General features: G+C 49.4%; 6 protein-coding genes across 6 annotated transcripts; 4 read left to right on the top strand and 2 right to left on the bottom strand.

Annotated features, from left to right (window-relative positions):
- Window positions 1-1,649: 1,649 nt before the first annotated feature.
- LRP88_07396 (transcription factor domain-containing protein) lies at window positions 1,650-3,175 on the bottom strand (the record flags this gene model as incomplete). Its single annotated transcript, XM_083243926.1, has 2 exons — window positions 1,650-3,122; window positions 3,170-3,175. The coding sequence occupies 2 exons, from the start codon at window positions 3,173-3,175 to the stop codon at window positions 1,650-1,652; spliced, it is 1,479 nt and encodes a 492-aa protein (XP_083098420.1).
- Window positions 3,176-4,564: 1,389 nt separating this feature from the next.
- Window positions 4,565-6,731, top strand: LRP88_07395 (DUF2264 domain-containing protein; the record flags this gene model as incomplete). Its single annotated transcript, XM_083243925.1, has 2 exons — window positions 4,565-5,354; window positions 5,416-6,731. 2 exons carry the CDS (start codon window positions 4,565-4,567, stop codon window positions 6,729-6,731), a joined length of 2,106 nt encoding a protein of 701 aa, XP_083098419.1.
- A 3,332-nt stretch (window positions 6,732-10,063) lies between these two features.
- Window positions 10,064-10,976, top strand: LRP88_07394 (uncharacterized protein; the record flags this gene model as incomplete). Its single annotated transcript, XM_083243924.1, has 2 exons — window positions 10,064-10,639; window positions 10,692-10,976. The coding sequence occupies 2 exons, from the start codon at window positions 10,064-10,066 to the stop codon at window positions 10,974-10,976; spliced, it is 861 nt and encodes a 286-aa protein (XP_083098418.1).
- A 1,699-nt stretch (window positions 10,977-12,675) lies between these two features.
- LRP88_07393 (DUF3129 domain-containing protein) lies at window positions 12,676-13,710 on the top strand (the record flags this gene model as incomplete). Its single annotated transcript, XM_083243923.1, has 1 exon — window positions 12,676-13,710. The coding sequence occupies one exon, from the start codon at window positions 12,676-12,678 to the stop codon at window positions 13,708-13,710; it is 1,035 nt and encodes a 344-aa protein (XP_083098417.1).
- A 2,949-nt stretch (window positions 13,711-16,659) lies between these two features.
- On the top strand, window positions 16,660-17,289 carry LRP88_07392 (uncharacterized protein; the record flags this gene model as incomplete). Its single annotated transcript, XM_083243922.1, has 1 exon — window positions 16,660-17,289. The coding sequence occupies one exon, from the start codon at window positions 16,660-16,662 to the stop codon at window positions 17,287-17,289; it is 630 nt and encodes a 209-aa protein (XP_083098416.1).
- A 367-nt stretch (window positions 17,290-17,656) lies between these two features.
- On the bottom strand, window positions 17,657-18,171 carry LRP88_07391 (fumarylacetoacetate hydrolase family protein; the record flags this gene model as incomplete). The annotated part of the gene is made up of 3 exons (XM_083243921.1): window positions 17,657-17,926; window positions 17,980-18,051; window positions 18,124-18,171. The coding sequence occupies 3 exons, from the start codon at window positions 18,169-18,171 to the stop codon at window positions 17,657-17,659; spliced, it is 390 nt and encodes a 129-aa protein (XP_083098415.1).
- Between the last annotated feature and the right edge of the window lie 2,492 nt (window positions 18,172-20,663).

Genomic DNA, 20,663 nt, shown 5'->3' with positions numbered 1-20,663 from the left:
GCTGAAGAAGGCTTGCCACTTTTCCTCGCTATCATCTGCTAGATCTAGACCTAGCTTTGGAAGAACAAACTTCGGCCGGCAATTGGTAACAACAGCCTTATTGGCATGCCAAAGGCAAAGCAGAGAGATTAAATCCGGAAAGCAGATATCAACGGCATTCATGCATGCCTCTGCACAGTCAGTTAGAATAACTGAAGGAGGTTGAATCTGACTGATCTCATAGAGGGATTTGAGCCGCTCAAGAGCCCACAGATAGTCATCTGTAGTTTCCCCCCTTAGGAAAGCAAAGGCAATACAGAAAGATCAATTAGATCCATCAATGCCGATAATATCTAGCAGTGGCATACCAAATCTATTAGTCTTGTATGTATAATCTAATAGTAGTAGCTCTGGATATGTCTGCAGATAGGCAAGTGAGTCAGGGTGGGCAAAAAGAACCGCTTCAACGCGATTATGCTCATCAACCTGAAATCGGCTCCAGAAGCCTTGCTGGTCTAGTTGATTGATAAGTGCTTGCATGGAGGATCCGCCCTTACGGGCATCTCGGCGGCTCTGTAAGATCTGATTTGAAATATCCTTCTGCGTTGCAAGCGTAGATGTATTCTGCCGTAGATAGGTGTTGATCTCCTTAGGAGCGATTCCAGCAGCATCAAGCTGACTGATCTGGCCTTGTTGATCTGCTGTAAGCCGCCGGTGGATTGGATGAGCAGTTGGATGACTGCTTGGCTCGTGGTTGTGTACAGCAAAGCGCTTATCGCGCCGATGGCGCAAGGCCCAGCCGCCCTCATCCTTTAGCTGCTTTCCAAGGATTGAAAATAGGCAACCAGTGCATCTGGAAGTTGTCTGCCGTATGCGCTGCCTTGAGGGGCTAGGAGGCGCCCCTCTGCGGTCACAGGCGTATGTAACAACACGCAGTCCTGATTTTTCCACTGTTGACTTTCCGTTTATAAAGGCATAACCGCGAGTAAAGGCCCAATCGTTGATAGCTTGAAATAGAGCATCTCGAGAAGGAAAGGTAGCCTCAGGAGGCATGCAGTCAGGTGGAAATTGCCCCATCTTTGATTGGAAGGCATAGATAGAATTGAACGTGTAACGGCCAGCAGCATTTGTTGCCTTCTGCGATGAAAAGGGGGCTTAGTCATCTTTCCTAGAATGGCGGGTTGGCGGGCCCGCCAACCTAGGCGTTCCCTTCTCTATTCCTGAGCTGAGTAAAGGACGACTTGGTGCCATCCTACACTCAGCCGACAAGAATGTAGCATTTCTCATCAATGGGTCGTTGGAAGCAGACCATTATGCTTACGCCAGACAGAAGGCCTACGTTGTTGATATGACTATTGGAATGCATGTCCTCGCATGGTTTGTAAATTTCTCGTGCTTACTTACCGCCTGTTCCTCCTACAGGAAACCTCATCATTAACCTGGTCTGCCGATGAGTGCGTGTAAAGATTACAATGATGGCCTCTTTTGGAACCGTTATTGATGATAATAATAACAATGAGTTCTCTTAGAGGCATCACTGTCATCAAAGGGAAAAAGGAGTCTAGGCTGTCGAGATGCAAAGGAGCGTAGATAGGATGAAAACTCCCCTGTCAAATTACCACATTGGCTAGGTAGATCTGGATACCCTATTGAAGAGGGTTGCTCTCCCGTCACATGTCACCGCCCCCTTCAAACATGCCGTCGTCGAAGCTAATCACCCTGTCCATGTCGGAAAATTGCGCATCAAACAGCATCTGTGATATCATCCCTAGCTCCCCGCCGCTGCCCGAGCCGCCGCTATACGGCTCGGTTGAATGACCCAGAGGAATAGCATTGGAGGAAGTGTTGACCGGCATGTACTGAGACCCAAGCTCTGCAGCGCTATAAGTAGTCCGTAACTGTGGACTTGGAACATTTGGAGCCTCATTTTGTAACCATTGGCGCTTATCCGGGCCTCGGGATGGGGTCTGTAGAGGTGCCTTTGAATGCTTTACTTCGGTCGTATATGCTGGAATGCTGATCGCGAATGATTCATCTTGGTTGCACTGAGAATGTAGCTGAATAAGAGTTGCGGAATACTTGGAAGCCAAATTCTCTCGAGGACCAACAAGTCCCGCCCATCGTTTTGACATGGCCTCCAGGCTCTGGATCAACAGCCAGAACTCGGGCGACAGGCAATCGATCGAGCTATAACGCCAGTATAGGAGGAGGGCTCTGGCAGCAATATATACGCAAAAGGCGAATTGATTATTGAGAGGGCCCATCTCGGCCAAGTTGTTGAGGTAATGATCCGTGATAGTCGCAATCTCGACCGCAGCCGCCTGGCACGTATCGACGCTGCAGAGACTCGGCAACCTGGTCCGGAAAGGCCAATTCAGCGGAGGAAAGGCGATAGGCTGGTGAAGGAGAATCATGGATGCGTTGTGTGTGACATGGGCCAGGGTCAGATTCGGATCCATCCTCGACGATTGCTGCGTAATGTTGACCTTCCACTTCCTCGGGAGCAGTATCTTCCAGTGCACCAAGCGGACATCGAGCTCCTTGAACCGTGTCAACCAGCTGCTCAGGTCCTTCTGGTCTTTGGTGTTGACCCTCTGCTGGAGGAAATAGCTCGTAACTCTGCTCAAAGACTCTGTGGCCTCGATGCAGTAGGCAAAGGCGCCCACGGTTGACATGTCGACGGCAGATGCTGCTCCTGGTGATGTTACTGCCTCAGATGGGGTGCGACCCTCATCGTCTGCACCAGCCTGCGGCGGGATGGGATGCGCAGGGAGGAACGCGATGGGGTTTCCGATGCGTCCGGCAGATTTATCCCAGATGCCAAAGTAAGGGGTAGAAACGGGATCTTCCTTTCTCCAGGTTATTCCATCGCATGGCAGACGACGATTGACATCGTCAGAGGTGAGACTAGTGTTCCAACCCGTTGTCACAGAGCAGAAGCGGTCCAAGTTGAAGACACACCAAAACACCCTCCTTCGCTCTTCAGCCTCGGTCCAGCCCTGTGGGGAAGGCAAGGAGATATAGGGCTGCGAAAAGGAGGATCGATCAACTTCATCGTCCTCGATTGTCAATTGTAGGTACTCGACGATTCGGGTCAAGGCGCCGACGAGTGACCATGCTTGGGATGCTTCACCATTGCCGATCTAGGGCGAGGTCAGTATGCCGAGTGACGCAGCTAAGGAATGTACACTTGCATCGTTGAAGCAGATAATAATAAGTGCTTGCAGGTTTTCAACTGACATTCTCTTTGTAGATTTGGCCACAATCCAATCCCTGAAGTCTTCTTGGTCCCCGGCGAATGTCATTGCCATATCCGCGACGACCTTGCTCGAGACATATCGTGATGCGACGAGAACCATTGCCTGCAGGACCAGATGCAAAGTGTCTTTCCCTGTATCATCTTGGATTCGTCTGCGAAATCGAGCCTCATGAATCATCGGGATCCATGGATGTATGTGGGTGAAGTAGGCACTGATGATCTGTTCCAAGACGCTATTATCGGGCAGAGACGGGGCATTGTGTCTATCAACATGTTGATGTCCAACATCACTGCTGATTAGACGCCGTTTGCGAGAGACATCGCTACCTTCCGGCACCGACGAGGACTGTGGTGATTGCCCGCTGAGCTTGCATATCTCTTGAGCGAGGGACAACAGAATGCTGTGGCCAGTTGCGGTCTGTCCCTGATGAGAACTTGTGTCACCGCCAGAATTCGCTTCAGATTGCAGGTTTTTGAGAGCTTCCTGTTGCATTGACACAGACCGTTCCAATACGTCTAGTCCTATCTGTTAGCTTAAGTTGGTGATCCCGTGTATCACGCAATATTTACCAAGCCTTCTGTGTAGGTTCTCGATTGCCCCGGTCTTCATCCCAGGCTTGGCACGCCTCGACTCGTAAACACATTCATACCCTGGGCGCGTTAGGCACCGTGAGACCTGGAAAGAGGCCAATGACCTACCTGTTTTGCGACAGTTCTCGCAGGTTGGAACCTCCCTCGAGCATCGAAGCTTGCGTTTCCGACAGCAGTTGCAGGCGAGGCTCGTATCGGGGCCTCCTCCGGTGTGCTCGTCGGTGCGAGTGGAGGTGTTTGGCCCGTCATTATCCATTGGTGTTTCGTAAGATAAGCGGATATCCACGTGGTTCAAGGTCAGTGAACGTTTGCCATGTTGTTTCGGAGGAACGATAAAGGACTTGAGGGGGCCCCGGGTCCATTTATCCGTCATCCGCTTCAATTGCCCCGAGGCGCCGAACACCCCGCAGCCTCTTCGCTCTCAATACTGCCATCCAAAAAACAGATAGCGATATTGATTTTCCACTGGCCTTGGATAAATGGAAGATATGTATCAGATCTCTTTAGCAGATTTATCTTATGTTTCAATTCAAGTAATCCCCCAATTGTGCGAGATTGCCTATAGTCTCATTGAACACCACCTCGACAAACTCGGACAGACATAGCCCGAACCCCGAATGACTTCACCCGTGCTTCATGATTATTTCTGATGATTTCTTTGCCACCTCAAAGCAATAAACTTCTTCTTTGTTGCTCTTTTCAGTATCCTCCTCGGATTCCCCACATTATACTGCCATGGCCGGGCTTGCTGGCTTCACTGATAACCCGTTCCGGGATCGCTCCGACCTTGTCCGCGCAGCCACTGCCCTCATACGACCGCTTGGGCCATACAGATCTCCAGCTAGAGCCCGTGTTAAGCTGTTTCCTTCCACAGCTCCAGTCTTTGACGATGTTGCCGCCCAACTCGAAGGGTTTGCCCGCCCCCTGTGGGCTATTCAGGCTCTTGTAGACAACCAATCCGACGATGGAAATCCCAGCATCGATGAGGCTCACAGCTGGATTCAGGGTATCCAAGCTGGCGTGGACCCTTCCAGCTCTGAGTATTGGGGTAATATCGGGCCTTCTGACCAACGCATGGTTGAGATGGAGTCGATTGCGTTTGCGCTGTTGACCGTTCCAGGGGTCATGATGCGTGTTTTGGGCCGAGAGTCGAAACTGAACCTCACAAAATGGTTGCGGCAGATCAACAATCATTCCATGCCGCGTAGCAACTGGCGGTGGTTTCGAGTTCTCGTCAATCTAGCGCTGGTCGAGGTTCTTGGAGTACCAAGACACGAGGTGACGCATATGGTGGATGAGGACTTTGCATTGCTTGATGAATTCTACCTCGGCCAGGGCTGGTCCTCTGATGGCGTCTGGGGGGACGAGAGAAAACAAGCAGATTACTATTCTGGAAGTTTCGCCATCCAGTTTGCGCAATTGCTCTACATTCGGTTTGCTAAAATGGATGAAGAAAGGGTCCAGAGATATCGACAACAAGCAGCCGAGTTTGCTTCCCAATATTGGAGGTACTTTGATGTCAATGGTACTCAACCCTCCCACTGCTATCTTCCTAAGCTTGATCTGAACATCTAACCTGAGACAAGGCGCCGCTATACCATTTGGTCGCAGTTTGACCTACCGATTCGCATTCGGAGCTTTCTGGGCAGCCCTCGCTCTCGTCGATGTCCAGCTCCCTAGTCCCGTGGCAAGCCTAGGTTCCATCAAGGGCATGCTTATGCGGCACCTACGATGGTGGTCAAAGAAACCGGAGATTTTCAATTCTGATGGTACCATGGCCATTGGGTTTGCTTACCCCAATATGTACTTGTGCGAGGACTACAACTCAAGACAGTCTGTGTATTGGTGTTTGAAGAGTTTCATCGTCCTTGGCTTGCCTGAAGGCCACCCTTTCTGGACCTGCGAAGAGGAGCCCCATCCCATGGCGAAGTTGAGTCTGAGCAAACAGACTCAAGTTGGGCATCCAAACCCTCTTCAGGCTATCTGGCCTGCTCATCATATTCTCTGCAATTCTCATGAACACCACTACCTCCTATCATCAGGACAAATGACGACCAGAAAATTCAAGGCCAGAGAAGCCAAGTACGGCAAGTTCGCCTACTCCTCCGCATTCGGATTTAGTGTACCCTCAGGCCCAGAACTACACCAACTGGCGCCAGACAGTACACTTTCCATCAGCTTGGATGATGGAGAGACGTGGAAAGTCCGGTGGCGGCCCTTCGATGTCAGACTTCAAACTGCTTTCGTTCGCTCCCATGGAGACTTACACAAGATCCCCGCAATATCCAGTGTCTGGAGGCCTTTCAAACAGCTCGGCGTGGAGATCGAGACCATTCTCGTCCCGTTGACCCCGCACTTCCCGGGGTGGCACATTCGGTCGCACAAAGTAACGGGCCTCGATTGCTTGAGCACTGTTCCTTGTTCAGAGGGAATCCAACTGGTTGATGCCTCTTTCGCAATATCTGCCCTGTCCGCAACCGGCTACCATGTACCGAAAGACGCCCCTAGCGACGTGACGAATGGCTGCTTTTCCGACTCATCGAGCATTCTGATGATTTCCCATGCTGGATCCAGCGGCGCTGTGCACATCACACCCGATGTAGCTGCCGCTAGCCCTACGGTTGAAACCAAGCAAAAAGGCGAATCGTTGCTGATCGAAGCCGACCCGAACACCAACTTGATCACACAGAGGACTTTCATTCCTTCCGTTAGATACAACATCAGGTCTGCTACGCTGAATGAGCCGGAAACACCGACAGAATCAGTAATCTTCGTAACCGGTGTGTTTGGGGTATCAAGTCATAACGTGGATCGCGGCGAGATGAAGAAGATGTGGGAGAAGCGGCCTACTGTTCAACTCAACATAGGCACTGCGAGCGAGAACACTATCCAGATTTCATAGTTTAGGCTTCATGTTGGCATGATGAATTGTCAGTAGATGGGTTGGGGCTTGCCAACTAGGCTGAATCTAGTCCGCCGAGAGCCTTTGTAGATGAGTTTACCTACACGTAACTTCATAGTGATCATGTACTTGGGGCATTGCCTGGATTTTGAAACAAAAGTTTGATACGTGTAGTGCCATGCCGCCCACAGTGAACGAGTCTTGGGCTTGGCTGTCGACGAACTCACAACAACAGCTTCGTCCTCGCGGGGCTTGCTGGTGGAACCGACATCCGCCGCCTGGGCAGTTCTATCAAGACTAACGCGGTCACCCATGATGCGATTGTTGGTTGATGTTGAGTTGATGCGTGGAGATGGGGGTAGTTGAGATAAATATTCATATATCACCTATGTACAAAGAGTGCTTCTCTGTTCTGGGCGACTCGAACTTCGTCTCACTACATACAAATACACGCATTGCTCTAGTTGCAAGCATTGATACGTCGCTGAACCCTCGTAAAGACGTCCTCCCTCCAGCCCAGGAAACTGATATGGGCGGCAGCTGGTCCAACAACCGGTTGCGCAACCACTGTAACAAGAGAAGTCGCCACTACCTGCTTAGTGGTGACATACCCCAAGCTCCGCAGATGAAGAATGCGAAAGACGTTATGAGCGAGGACGGTAGCGGCGTTCAAGAGCATGTCTCTCTGGAAGAAAAGAAGAACATCGTCTTTCGGAGTGGAAGCATGACTCCCAGAGAGCAAGAAGCTGGGATTCCCAAAAACCGCAGAGAAGCTCAGGTCGGAGCTGGAAAGAATGCGACACACCGCCCAGAGATGGATAAGCGCGGTTGCTGCCGCTCCACCCGCGTAAACCAGTTTGAGAGTTGATTGTGTGGCCTTGTCTTGCTTACTCGGTCTCTCACTGGCTTGGCTCTGTTTCATCTTGAGCCCGCTCACTGCCGCCGTGGCTTTCTGCCTACGGAAGACAGTCGAAAGCCCTGCAACAAGGATACCAACATAAATGGGGAATGGCTGCCACAAGGCGACAAACTTCTGCCAGGTATCGTTGTTCTCGAATGGCCACAACATGAGGGCAGTAGGGAGAATGTAGCCAAAGCCTAGGCCAGGAATCACAGCGTCAGCAACTTCCTTGGTAATTGAATGACCAATAACTGTGCCCAAAGACCCCCTGAAAGCGTGCTCGAGTACAGAGATCAAATGATACAGTGGCGAGATCCGACCAATGCCCAGTAATTGATACACGGTCCCAAATAGAGTTGGCCTGGTTGATAGCGAGGTTAGCTGGTTGTTCATCATCATCTGTATAGGCCTGGTGGCACAAGGAGCCAGTTCTCAGGCCTCCTGAATACTTGATTCCTGGCTTACAGGGAGGTTAGGAGTCCTTTGGCACCGGGTCGATAAGCTTCCATGGTCCAGTCGAGGGTGGTTGACAACAGCAGGGGGGTGAAAGACACCCATTGGGCCAGTCTGGCCTTGTTGTGTCCTGCGAGAGGAACACCGAAGACAGAGACGGGAACCGCCAGAATCTTATCCACCGATCCTATGCCAACGTAGTGATCCCTTAGGGGAGCGCCCTTAAATGTGGTAGGAAGGCAGCAATAGTTTGTTGGATAGTCGATACAATATTCCCTGCGTCATCACTCCAAGGCCAGTTAAAAGCCAGGTCGGGCGCAGCGGCCTCTCAGGAAGCTCATCGTCATACGGGACTGCGTGTTGCCGCTTCACAACAGGAAGACCGTCCAGTCGGCTGGCACCGACATACTTTTGCCCTGAGACGTGAAAGGTGGCGTCGCCATTGATGAAGAGGGGTAGTATCCGCGCCACTACCCTCCACAGAGGCGTCGCCAAGGCATGCCTCTGCTGGTACTCGTGAGCATCTGCGACAAGCCATGACGTGCGATCATGACGATCATTTTGCGCAGCGCTAAAGGCAGCGTTTATCTCTGAGTCGCTCCAATTCAGATTGCTCTTGGAAAGCAAATGATTCACCAGAGCAGCAGCCGTTTCAATGGCAGCATTGCCTCCGTGTCCAGTCAACGGATGGAACTTGACGGCGACGATGGTTAGAACAGCACAACATGAGCTCTGGAATTGGAGGTCCTACCTTGTGGGCCGCGTCGCCAATCGTCATGATGCGGCCAAAGTGCCACTGCTGAAATACATGCTCGTGGAGTGGAGTCAGTGCAGAGCTTGTTCTGGCTTCATAGATGTGGCCAAATTGAACAGTCGTCGTGACTTGATCAAGTGCGTGCTCTTGCGCGAGCTGAGCTTCATCATCTTTGGTGTATCTCGGGATGTCATTGCCGTAAAGCGGAACAGGCAGCTTGACAAAGAGGAACTAGTAGACCCTCCCGGCCTCGTGAGGACTAGATAGGAAAAGTTGTAATTGTGCACATAGTGTATCCCTCCTAAGAGCGCTTCAATGGGACGTGAGATAGTTAGTTAGGATCCCGTGATCCGACGGTTCGCCGCCGCCTATGATTGTTGATTAGCTAGGGCTAGTGAGATTACAGGTGTAAGAATTACCTTCGGGAAAGAGACCTGAATCATGACACTCGATAAACCATATGTCTTGAGCCCTGGCATCTTGGGCTAATAATATCTTCTTCTTGAGTTTGGTGTCGCTTGGTGTGTATACTTGGTCCATGAGATAACTTCAGTCTCAAGCGTCTTGAGACATGAGTTTTGTTGGCGCGCCAAGGCACCAACGACCTGGCTCGGAGTAGAAGTTGACCGTCATTTTGGCTTGTTGTGACCCAATATCTCAACAAGCGGTAGGAGCCGAGGTAATTGGGACGTGGTTGTTTGATGAGAATCACCCCAATGCAAGCTTAAGAGGCTGTATTGCAAGCCTCGTGTCAATGAGAGAATTGTCTCATGTTTTCCAGGTGATTCTGTTAAGGTTGGACTATCATTTATTCCATCCGCTTGGACCGAGGTGTCTTGTCAGCACGGTTGAACCCTCCGAGTCTTCTGCCTTCCCAGAGTGGCTGTCAGGCTGTCATCAAACAGCCGTTCACCACTGCGAGGCATGCTCACTAAAGGGCGTAGCGTGTGGCTGGGTTACAGTTTTCAGGGGGATTAACTGTTAAACAGGGTAAGATTGAGGGGGTGGCTGATCCCACTTGATCGACTCTCTAAGCAGGCCAATCACGAGTGAGATGGACTCATCTAACAACATGTCCGGAGTCAGTTCCGTGTAAACAATTCCGATTTCTCGGATTTGATCTGGAATTACCGGATCTTGTAGTTCTATAGATGCTGCCGAGATCTCCACTCTGGTGGAAACCACCACAACAACATCGCCACATGATCTCCAACCTCCGAAGCCATGGCCACCTTTCGCTCCAATACAATCGAACAGCTTTGCTCAGCCCTGGCCCATGTCACGATCAGCCATGCAGTTCTCTTTAGCATCTCTGTTTTATTGCTCCACCTTGTCAGCAACAAGTATCTAACTCGACTTCGCCGCGTACCAGGTCCCTTCTTGGCAGGTTTCACCAGACTCTGGAAACTCAACTGCATCGCCCACGACCAACTGGAAAAGGTGCAGATGCAACTGCACGCTCGATACGGACCGGTTGTGCGAATCAGCCCCAACGAGGTGCTGATATCTGACCCTTCTGCTATCAAAACCATCTACGGCCACTCCTTAAACTTCCGCAAGACCAAGTTCTCCATCCCGTTCGGCACCAAGGATAACGATGATCTGTTTACCGACCCGAATGTTGCGCGTCATGCCCACCACCGCCGGGAGATTGCTTCTGCATACAGCATGACATCTCTCGTCGAGTTGGAGCCCATGGTGGATAAGTGTGTGGAAACCATGTGCGATCAGTTTCGGGGCCTCGCTGGTCAGCGCAAGTCTCTTGATATTGCAAAGTGGCTGCAGTTCTACGCCTTTGATGTCAGTGAACAACGAATCCCATGAGCAGTGCTCCATCTAACTCCAACGCCAGGTCATTGGGCAAATCACCTTATCGAGGCCTTTCGGGTTCATGCAAGAGGGCAAAGACGTTCAAGGCTGCATCTCAAAACTTGAACGCTATCTCATCCACGGCGCACTCTTTACAGTCATGCCCGAGTTCTGGCCGCTCTACTACCTTGTTAACACGCTGCTGTCAAAAGTCGGCCTTGCCTACCCTCCCGGCATAGGTGTCTTCAACGAATTTGTGGGCAGTCAAATCCAGGACCGGCTGGAGCGTGGCGCCCAAGGCCAGATTGACTTCGTCTCCAGGCTGTAAAAGATGGGACGTGACGAGTCCACCATCTGGCGCAGCTGCTTTGCCAACGTCGCTGCTGGAAGTGATACGACGGCTATCAGCCTGCGGGCCATTATTTACTTCCTTCTCCAGAATCCGCGGGCACATCATCGGCTTCAAGATGAGATCCACACGTTCAGCGCTGAGGGGAAAGTTAGCGATCCGGTGACGTTTGGCGAAGCCTGTAAAATGCCATATCTTCAGGCAGTAGGCTTCCTCAATTTTACTGCATCAAGTTTTTCGTGACTAATGTCTCGCAGGTTATGAAGGAGGCCATGAGGGTGCACCCATCAGCCCAATGGAGTCTCCCTCGCTACGTTCCAGAATCGGGCCTCTAAATCGGCTCGGTTTATATTCCAGCGGGGACCGAGGTCGGCATTAATCCATACGTGATTCACCGGAACACGTCAATCTTCGGGGACGACGCCGAGGTCTTCAGACCGGAGCGGTGGCTGGAGAATGAGGAGAAGGCCAAGGAGATGGATCGGTACATGGTCCAATTCGGCACCGGGTCACGTGTCTGTCTGGGAAAGAATATCTCGTTGATGGAGATGTCAAAGCTGCTCCCCGAGATTTTGAGGTATTTTGACTTTGAGCTTGTTCATCCCGAGGAGCCATGGAGCGTATCCAACTTTTGGTTTGCGAAGCAGGACGACATGGACTGCTTTGTGACAGGAAGAAAGTTAAGTAGGATCTAGTAGTTGCTTAATTCGTAGAGATTAAGGTTATTGCAAAGATCTATCGGGCATTGTTGATCCCGAGATTGAGCAGTGCCCGATTGCATAGTAGCATCGGCCACAAGTGGCAGCGTTTTCCGACTGGCTTCTTAAAAATCTGAGAAGGATGCTGTGGGTAGCTATCACATCCCAAGATGGCGATTGGATACCCGAAATCAATCGACTAGCCCAATGAACGAATGATAGAGAAGAACAAGAGACTTAAAAGGTGGTGATAAGCCCCCGTGAGGGGAACAACTCTCACAGACTCAGGCCGCAAACCCAGACTTAGCTTGAAACCCAGCCAAGTCGTATCATTGGGCACCTGGCTAGCTCCTGACTGGGCAGCAGCTCACCATTCAGACCTGGGGAACAAAAGCAACAAAAACTTTTACAGACAAGTGCAGAGAAGGTTCTGTCGGTTAGTTCGGGCCGTGCCAAGACCCATGGGTGGTCCGTCCACCCAGGATCGTCAAAGTTCCGGAAACAACCTGTTACTCAAACCCGCTTCGAAACAGTCAGCGTCGCGTCAGCATTCAGTCGCGATTGGCTGCGCAGACTAGCGTTTCGTTTGACTTCAGCCCTCACAGCTTGCGTAGCCAATGTCGATAACCTCATCCAGTGTGGCGAAGCACGAATGTACCCTCACACATGAGGGGAGGGCGCTTCGACGGTGGAGGGATGCTGCCTCATGGGGTTGGATTCTGAGGCTGGGGAGCTTGGCGATGGCTTCAGGTGTCTCGGTGCGGTGAGCTCGTGTCTAAAGAGGTTGTGGTTGCGATGTCGATGGACTATAAATCATGGGCTGGTTCTCGGTGAATTATCCAGCTCACCCTCATCAGCCTTACCTCTCTTTCCAGTCTCTTACCAAGCTACTCTTCTTCCCTGCCGGACAGGTCTTCATTTGCCAATCCTTTGATATTACTTCTTTACAAACTTCAACACTATCAACAGTCAAAATCAACATGGCTTCCGTCAAGACCGCCATCACCTGGACCCTCCTCGCCCTGGCTCAGCTCACCGCCGGCCACAGCGTCATCACCAACGCGGTTGGTGACTCCGGCGGCTCGGGTACGGCCCTGGGCGTCGACAACACTACGCCCCGTGACGGTACGCGTCGCCGGCCCTTCCAGCAGGATGCCACCCGCTTCCGCGGTGACTCGGCCGAGACCGTCGGCGAGACCCTTGGTGGGGGTGACAACGATGTCGAGGCTGGCACCTCAGCCATCCTAGCTGAGACTAATGATGATCTGCCCCAGGTCACGCAGGGCGGCGAGCTCACCATGACGCTGCACCAGGTCAACAGCGACGGCGCTGGGCCTTATACTTGTATGATCAACGATGACGGCACTGGCCAAAGCTGGACCGACATCACCGTCACGCAGAACGTTGAAGGCAACGAGCGAGGTCGCAACCGTGATGGCGAGGCCTCGGACTTTCCCCTCGTCGCGTCTATCCCCGCTGATCAGGAGTGTACTGGCACTGTTGCCGGCCAGAACAATGTTTGCCTTGTCCGCTGCCAGAACCCTGCTCGCGCTGGTCCCTTTGGCGGTGTTGTCCCTGTTCAGATGGCAGGTGGCAACGCTGGAGGTGCGAACAACGCCACTAGTGATGCCGTTAACAACGGTGCTGCCAACAACAACGGTGCTGCCAACAACAACGGTGCTGCCAACAACAACGGTGCTGCCAACAACAACGGTGCTGCCAACAACAACGGTGCTGCCAACAACAACGGTGCTGCCAACAACAACGGTGCTGCCAACAACAACGGTGCTGCCAACAACAATGCTGTCGTTAATGATGACGCCTCAGCCAACAATAGTGCAGCTAACGATAACGCTGCAGCCAACAATGATGATGAAGAGGATGAAGAGGATGAAGAGGATGAAGAGGATGAGGAAGAAGAGGAAGGAGACAACGGTTCCTCCAACAACAACAACAACAACAACAACAACAACAACAACAACAACAGAGCCAGGGCTATTCGATTTTCTGCCTAGAAGCTAGATGTATCTGAGATCTCTTGCTGGGTATTGGAATCAGGGAAACGGTGGTGCCTAGAGATGACGATGATGGTGGATAGAGGCTTGGGACATGATGGATTGTTGACCTCTACAACTACGCTCTTTTAATGACATTTATAATGAAAAGGTAGATTGGATAGCTTAGGTTTTCTTGAATCAAGGTGTATAACCCGGGATCATGTGTCATCTAAATTGATCCATGCCAATATCGGAATAAGCCATGCTCGTATACATGTCTAAAGATATAAGCGGTGCTGTCATTCGGCTGGGTAGTGTTAAGGCCGTCGAATTCCTAGTCAAGCATTCGATAGGTCGCTTTGTACTCTTTTTGTAGAGCACGTATCCACCCAATAGTGAAATCTTCAATGGGGCTCCGACATTGGCTCAAATCAGGATCCGAGTAGCTGAACAGAACTGTTATTTTGTTCCGAAGGACGTTGAGGTGGACGTGTTTGCACAGTGACCGTAACATAGGGGAGAAAAGAGGACTGGAAGAACATGAGAAGAGAATTTTCAACATGAAACAAGAAGTATAGCTACCTACCTAAGGCATCCATACATCGTCAATGTGGGTTGGAGGTGACTTCTTTCAAATCAACCTGTTAGTTCTTAAGCTAGTATCGGAGGAACAGGGATGGGGCGCTTCCTCGGCGGGTTGCAGCCACATGGATCAGACATAGGCTACTCTATAAAGAATGACACACCGAAGGCGTTTGGAACCATGATTGAATGAGAGTCGGCATTTTCATTGAATGTTTCACCACTGGAGAGCATATAGTCAGCCGCCGGAAATATACGCAATTCATCTGTCAATCCACGTATTGACGCAACTAGTGTATAGGGTAAGAGTGAGGGTCGATGAGGAGAAAATAATAGTTACTGGGAAGAAGATTGTTACTCAAAGTAAACTAATAGAGAAATAGATAGCGTTTCAACGCTACGTTCGTGACCTTCTATAGTCTTTAACAACTGAGGAGACTAAGAACAATCTCCTCGTAAAAAATTGGTGCTCAACTACCTACTCTGCAATCTCGGGTCGTGATGCCTAAGGCAGAAATTTTAAGGAAAGTTAAATAAAACGCGGGGTGTTCTGTCAAGCCCCTTCATAGTTCATATTCATATTTCCCACACGCGTAGCTTCGTGCAACCTCCGCAAGGGAAATCATTCTAAATACTCCAAGTATAACAGGACTGAACATATTTATAAACATTCCTCCTTGCTTCAAGAGGTCTGACTCAGCCAGATGACAGATATAAACAAACGTGTCGGAGGTCAGTACACGAGAAAACGTGTTATTTAAGTATGCTTGGTCTGTAGGGCGAGGTTTGTCACCTTGGGATGATAAAAAGCTAGGGTTACCAGAAATGATTAATGCAAAATGAGCAGGAAGTCGAGATGTGACAGCTAGAGGCCACGATGCGGTTTTTGTTTTAAAATAGACTTTGAGTGTACTTACCCCGATACGGAGACAACCAGGTGAGTTTGAAGCATATAGAGAGCCACAGCGTTTCATTTAGCGCTGACTGATTGCAGCCTGGACAAAGCCTCCGTGTTGATACTCGAACGGCTTCAAACAATGGAGGATAATATGCTGAAGCAACTGAGTGGAGTGACAATTACGACGCATGCCAGCCTTTCAACCGCCACGACCCCCATACCAGCGACCACACAGCGCGATAGGTGGCCCAATGGCGACGTAGTCATGACCTGGAATATCCTCCGGGCCCCTGCTGCCAGGTGTGGTCTACATAGGTACTGGGAGGTGTACCGAGACGAACTGAAAGACGGATCTGCTGTGTCGACGCCAGGTCCAAGTCCCTCGATAAAAGCAGAGTTCTCCAGCCCGGCTGGTTCTACCGATCAAGACGATACCGACCTGATGATGTCGGATAATATGGCTGCCGATACCCCTGGTCTTGGAGTACTTGAACCTGCCGCATCTCTGATCAGAAACTACGTGATTCATATTCACAGCAAGTCGCCGATTCTCAATCTTGACTTTCTCAGGAGTCTGGAAGGCCTGTTGCTCAAAGACGGCCAAGTTAAAGATTGGTCAGTTGGGATGGCATTGCCAGCAGGGATTCAGGCGCCAGATATGGCCATCTTCCTACTGGTGCTTGCCCTTGGCGAGATTTCTACTCAGAGAGGGCCGAGGGAAGGAAAGCTCGGAAGGAGTCACTACATAAACTTGGCGCTCCCTTGGCTGGGTTTTACGGCATTCAGCGGCGGGACACCGATCAAAGACCTGCAAGCCCGATTATTGTTGGCGAGCTACCACATGTGGATCCTGGAACCATGGGAAGCATGGTGTTACATAGGATCGGCAACTTCAAATGCCGAGATGCTGTTGCTAAGGTATGTGAATGAGATACGGTCAAGCTGATGGACTGTCTAATCTTAGCATGTGCCAGGTACCCAGACATCATCAAGGAAAATCTTAGCCATCGGGTCTTATGGGCTGTGGCCAAGATGCAGCTAAAGCTGGCGGAAGAGATCTATCCTCATCTTGAGGTTGTCTGTTCTCGTAAAATGGAGCAGCTGATCCAAAGCACGCAGATACCCCCACCTCCAGCCCAGCCGTTTGAGTGGCCTGGCATCGGCTCGGATCTCGTCACTGATACCTGGTACTATTATCTCGCGGAGACGTCAAGCCGAAGATTGGTGGAGAGAATAAAGACAGAGCCTTATGAGGGTATATTCCATTCCCATTCACTTTTGACGGGTTAATAACACATCTTGTGCTTCACAGGCTACTCTGGGAGTGACAAGATGGCTCACCTTACTACCATTTATCCTCTTGCATGCGAACTTGAACGCCAGATCAATGAGTGGTGAGACTATCCAACATGAAGTCCAGCGGAGACCTCTCTCTTACATCGGAAGCACTGTAAATTGTTTTCTCTGACTCACATTTGAGAAACAGGATGGGTTCACTGCCAGCCGATTTCCAAGCCCTCCCACAACCTACACCCGACGACTCTCGAACCGAGGAAGACTTTTTCGTGCTTTTGACGAAGCAGCGAACGCAAAAGATCCTCCGTAACAGGCAGGGGCAACTGCTTATGCTTGTGTTCCGGCCTTTCCTGGCGGCGTTGGCGGATGCGGAATCCGAGCCCGAGGCGAGCTACCGAAGCACCATCAGACCGTTGCTTGACGGTACCAAGAAATATCTATACCACGCAATGACGTTTCTCACCCAGCAGGCAAAGGAGCCCGAACGACATTACGGATGCTGGCTTTTGGCCAGGAACATTTGGTCTACGGCTTTATCGCTGGTTGCTGCAGGCCATATACCAGTTGTTGTCCAACACATGGGGGAAGCTGAGCTGGAGGTGCAGCAAGCTGGACACATCAATGAAGCATACCATACCTCTCGCCACGTCGGTAACGCATTCTACACTAGGGCCCTTGATGCTGCAGAGGGCGCTTGCGGCATTTTACGACGTTGGGAGAACGAGAGCCCAAGCCTGTCCTTTTGCGCGGACCAGCTGTGGGCGTTGATCCTGGATTTGCAGCGGCACAGAAGCAGCACAGACGAAGGAGATGGATTTTGAGCTTTGTTTATGTCAATTGGGGAACTCGATTCATTTTTATTCATACTTTATTTTCTCAGCTGAGGAGATTGACGTATCACAATAGGCAAGACGAAAAAAAAGAGAACAAAAATCCAATATCTGGCCTAATACCCAGGCCTTATGCGATTTATATTTCATGATTCTTGACGTTACTGCTCGTAGATGATTCTGTTAGATATAGTGCCAATGCCATCTATCTCCACCTGGGTCATGTCACCTTCACGCAAGCTAATCTGAGGTTTTCTCCCAAATCCAACGCCTGCTGGAGTGCCCGTGAATATCAATGTTCCTGGCGCGGTGTCAATGAATAGGCTCGAACGATGGGAGGGCGTATGACGAGACATGGTCACGAACCTGGAAGCAGGGTCATGCCCTGGCTTAAAAATGACACGATTTCGGCCACCGGGAAGATCATATTGTTGGTATTGCCATCCTGCATTCGAGAGCCATTGAGAGTGCCGCGAACCTCAAGCCCTTCTGCAGCACCCAGAACGCCCTTCGACATGACGGCCGGGCCGATCGGTGTGGACGAGTCAAAGCATTTGGAGTAGCACCATTGCCCTCCACCCAGATGAGGTTCAAGCTGCCACGCCCTGTTTGAGATGTCGTTCCCAGCCTGACGTGAAACAGTTAATGGCCAGTGCACCATGCGTCTATACCATGACTTACCGTATAGCCGAACACGTACTCGAGTGCGTCGCCTTGGGAAACCCGCTTGGCCTTCTTGCCAATCACGATGACCTGCGAATATTAGAACTGTCATGTTCCTTCACAGATCAGATCTTCCTGGCGCCGGGGAAGTCGCACGCTGACCCGGTCGAATCCTTCCGACTCCCACTCCGGGCCTGTGCCAACAACCATCACCGCTGTGTCGGTAGCTCTGGCTTGTTCTTCCGCCTCGGCCAGAGCAGCTTCGTCATTGCACGTCGGTGATAGGCCGAGACGGCAACCTTGGATGAAGAACTCGCGATTGATGTTTTGTGCTTTGTGCTTTGATGACCAGCTGACAACTTCAAACTTGTAGGTTTCTCCAGCTTGCAAACGTACCATGCACCACCACCCTTTCAACAACCCCGCCCTTTCGTCAGGCAAAAAAAAATATCACCACTAAAACTCAGCTATTTTACTTACATAGAATTCGGCTAAAATAAAAGTTATTTGTAAATGGTTACCTCCTATAAATTTAAAATTGATATTTCTATTGATATTTAGGTTTTTTAACTACCCGCCTAGATCGAGTAGTGCGCTAAGGTGGTATAGTTTCCTCTCTGACTTCAATAACCGAAACAGCCTCCGATTCTGACCCTGACTCCTCTGAAGAGCTATTATCCACCATAGCAAGCTTCTTTTAACTTCCTTTTTCAGTAGTGACTTCTCTAGCCGCTAGAGCCTCACCTAGAGTCACAAAACGCTTATTAGGATTAGGTATAGCCTTCCTCTTCTTCCCTCTCTTCAAACGAGCTAGTTCCTCCTCTAGACTAGCAATTCTCATTGCATAAGCCGCTAATATCTGCTGCTATGCCTTAAACCCTTTTGCTATTATGTTATACCATCTCTGCGTCTTTGGTATTTTATTTAGCCCAAGATCACGAATATGGCGGCTGGTTTTTGGTATATTATCTAAGCCGAAATATGGCACCTGCTCTAGAGTCCTCTTTGGGCTATTATTCGGCTTATCCTCCTAGATTTCTAGATGCCGCAGAGCTTTAGCTCATGAAATTAGCCAATTACTAGTAACTCTCTAGCCGGAGAGTATATTCTTCTTAGTCATTCCCACTTCACGAGCCTTAGCATAGGCTCTAATAAAATTAATCTTATCTATCAGAGTAGAATTAATTAGGGAAGCGAATTTTTCTAGCTCTCAATAATATATAGCTTTGGAGGCATTAAATACTCTATTATCTAATAGCTGAAGTCTATAGGAGCAATATGCTAGAAGGTAGTAATAGTAAACGTTATTTAGAGAGTACGTAGCTATCTATTTATCCTTGGCTCGGTTAGCAATAACCTTTAGTTAAAGAAATAATAGAAATACTATTATATAACTCCTATAGCTATCTAGAATAATTAATCTGGCATTAGACTCATTGTTAGGCTTAGTCTAAGGCAAATAGACTCTTTTAAGCCATTTAATACTAATATAGTCATTAGTCCACCTATTAGGTAAAGTTATATAATACTAATCAGCTATCTTCTTAAATTTATTAAGAAACCACTATTTTTAGAGTTCCTTTCCCTTAAATATTATGCCAGGAGTTAAGGCGCGGCCATTAGTAGTAATAGCTTTAATAAATGAGGTCTAACTTCGAGTTTATAGTCCCTTAAGAAGAGCTTTCCGCTTTAGGTTCGCGCTTCCAACTACTAGGCTATCTAACCCTAATAGAGAGAGTCTAGTTAATTAAATTTTAAAACTATAGAAAAAATAGAAATAAAGACTTACTAAAACTAATTATAATACCTCTTTTATTAATATTAATAGTATTCTTAGGCTAAATCTAGCTATATGTAACGGGCTGAGCCCGTGGGGGTCTCGGCTTGCACTCTCGACCAAGACCCACATAAGCTCAATAGCTAAAAGGGGCTCTTTTCGCTTCTCCTTTTTTACTTTCTTTTCCTTTCTTCCTTAGCTTTAAGATACTCATTAGAGTCGTTTAGCTAGTTATTAATATACTTAGCTGGACCATTATATTATCCTAAAGCTCTATCTTTTAATAGGAAGACTAATTAATTAGGTTAATTAGTTTAGTCCCTGCTTGGCTTTTTATGTGATTAAGCCTAGAAGAGTAGAAGGCTCTTGCCTATATGGCGGTTAAGCTATGTGTGTACCTCTATGAAGACCTCGTGCTAATTATGAGTAGTAGAAGGCTCTTGCCTATGTGGCGGTTAAGCTGAGTATATCCCTGCGAAGACCTCGTATAAATTATGAGTAGTAAAAGTTCCCCCCCTTAAGACCTTACTACCGGAGCAAGTAGTGGAAGATCCCCTAAAGGGATAAGTATTTAATTAATTGACCCTGCCTAATGAGATGAACTAATACGAATGATCGATATAAGCAGCTTCCACGATGGAAGCTCTTAACTAAGACGGGGGCTCCCCTAGCTAAGCCTCTTAGATAATAATATAAATGATAATATAAATATTAGAGGAACTGCGAGCCCTATGCGCTGAACGAGAAACCGACCGCGAGGAGATAAGGAATTAGATTTGCGCTATCTAGTCGGCGATTATAATACCAGCTCTAATGCCGTAACCGCTAGAGCCCCTAAATATAGCTAGACCCGAACCTTAATAAAGCTCCTCGCCGGAATAACTATTAATAAAGAGGAAATTAATCCTCTTAGACCCCCTATAAT

This window comes from Fusarium phalaenopsidis (assembly GCF_050370095.1).
Source record: "Fusarium phalaenopsidis strain FUZ10S chromosome Unknown contig_32302, whole genome shotgun sequence".
NCBI lineage: Eukaryota > Fungi > Ascomycota > Sordariomycetes > Hypocreales > Nectriaceae > Fusarium > Fusarium phalaenopsidis.
This window is presented reverse-complemented; position numbering and strand designations above follow the sequence as displayed.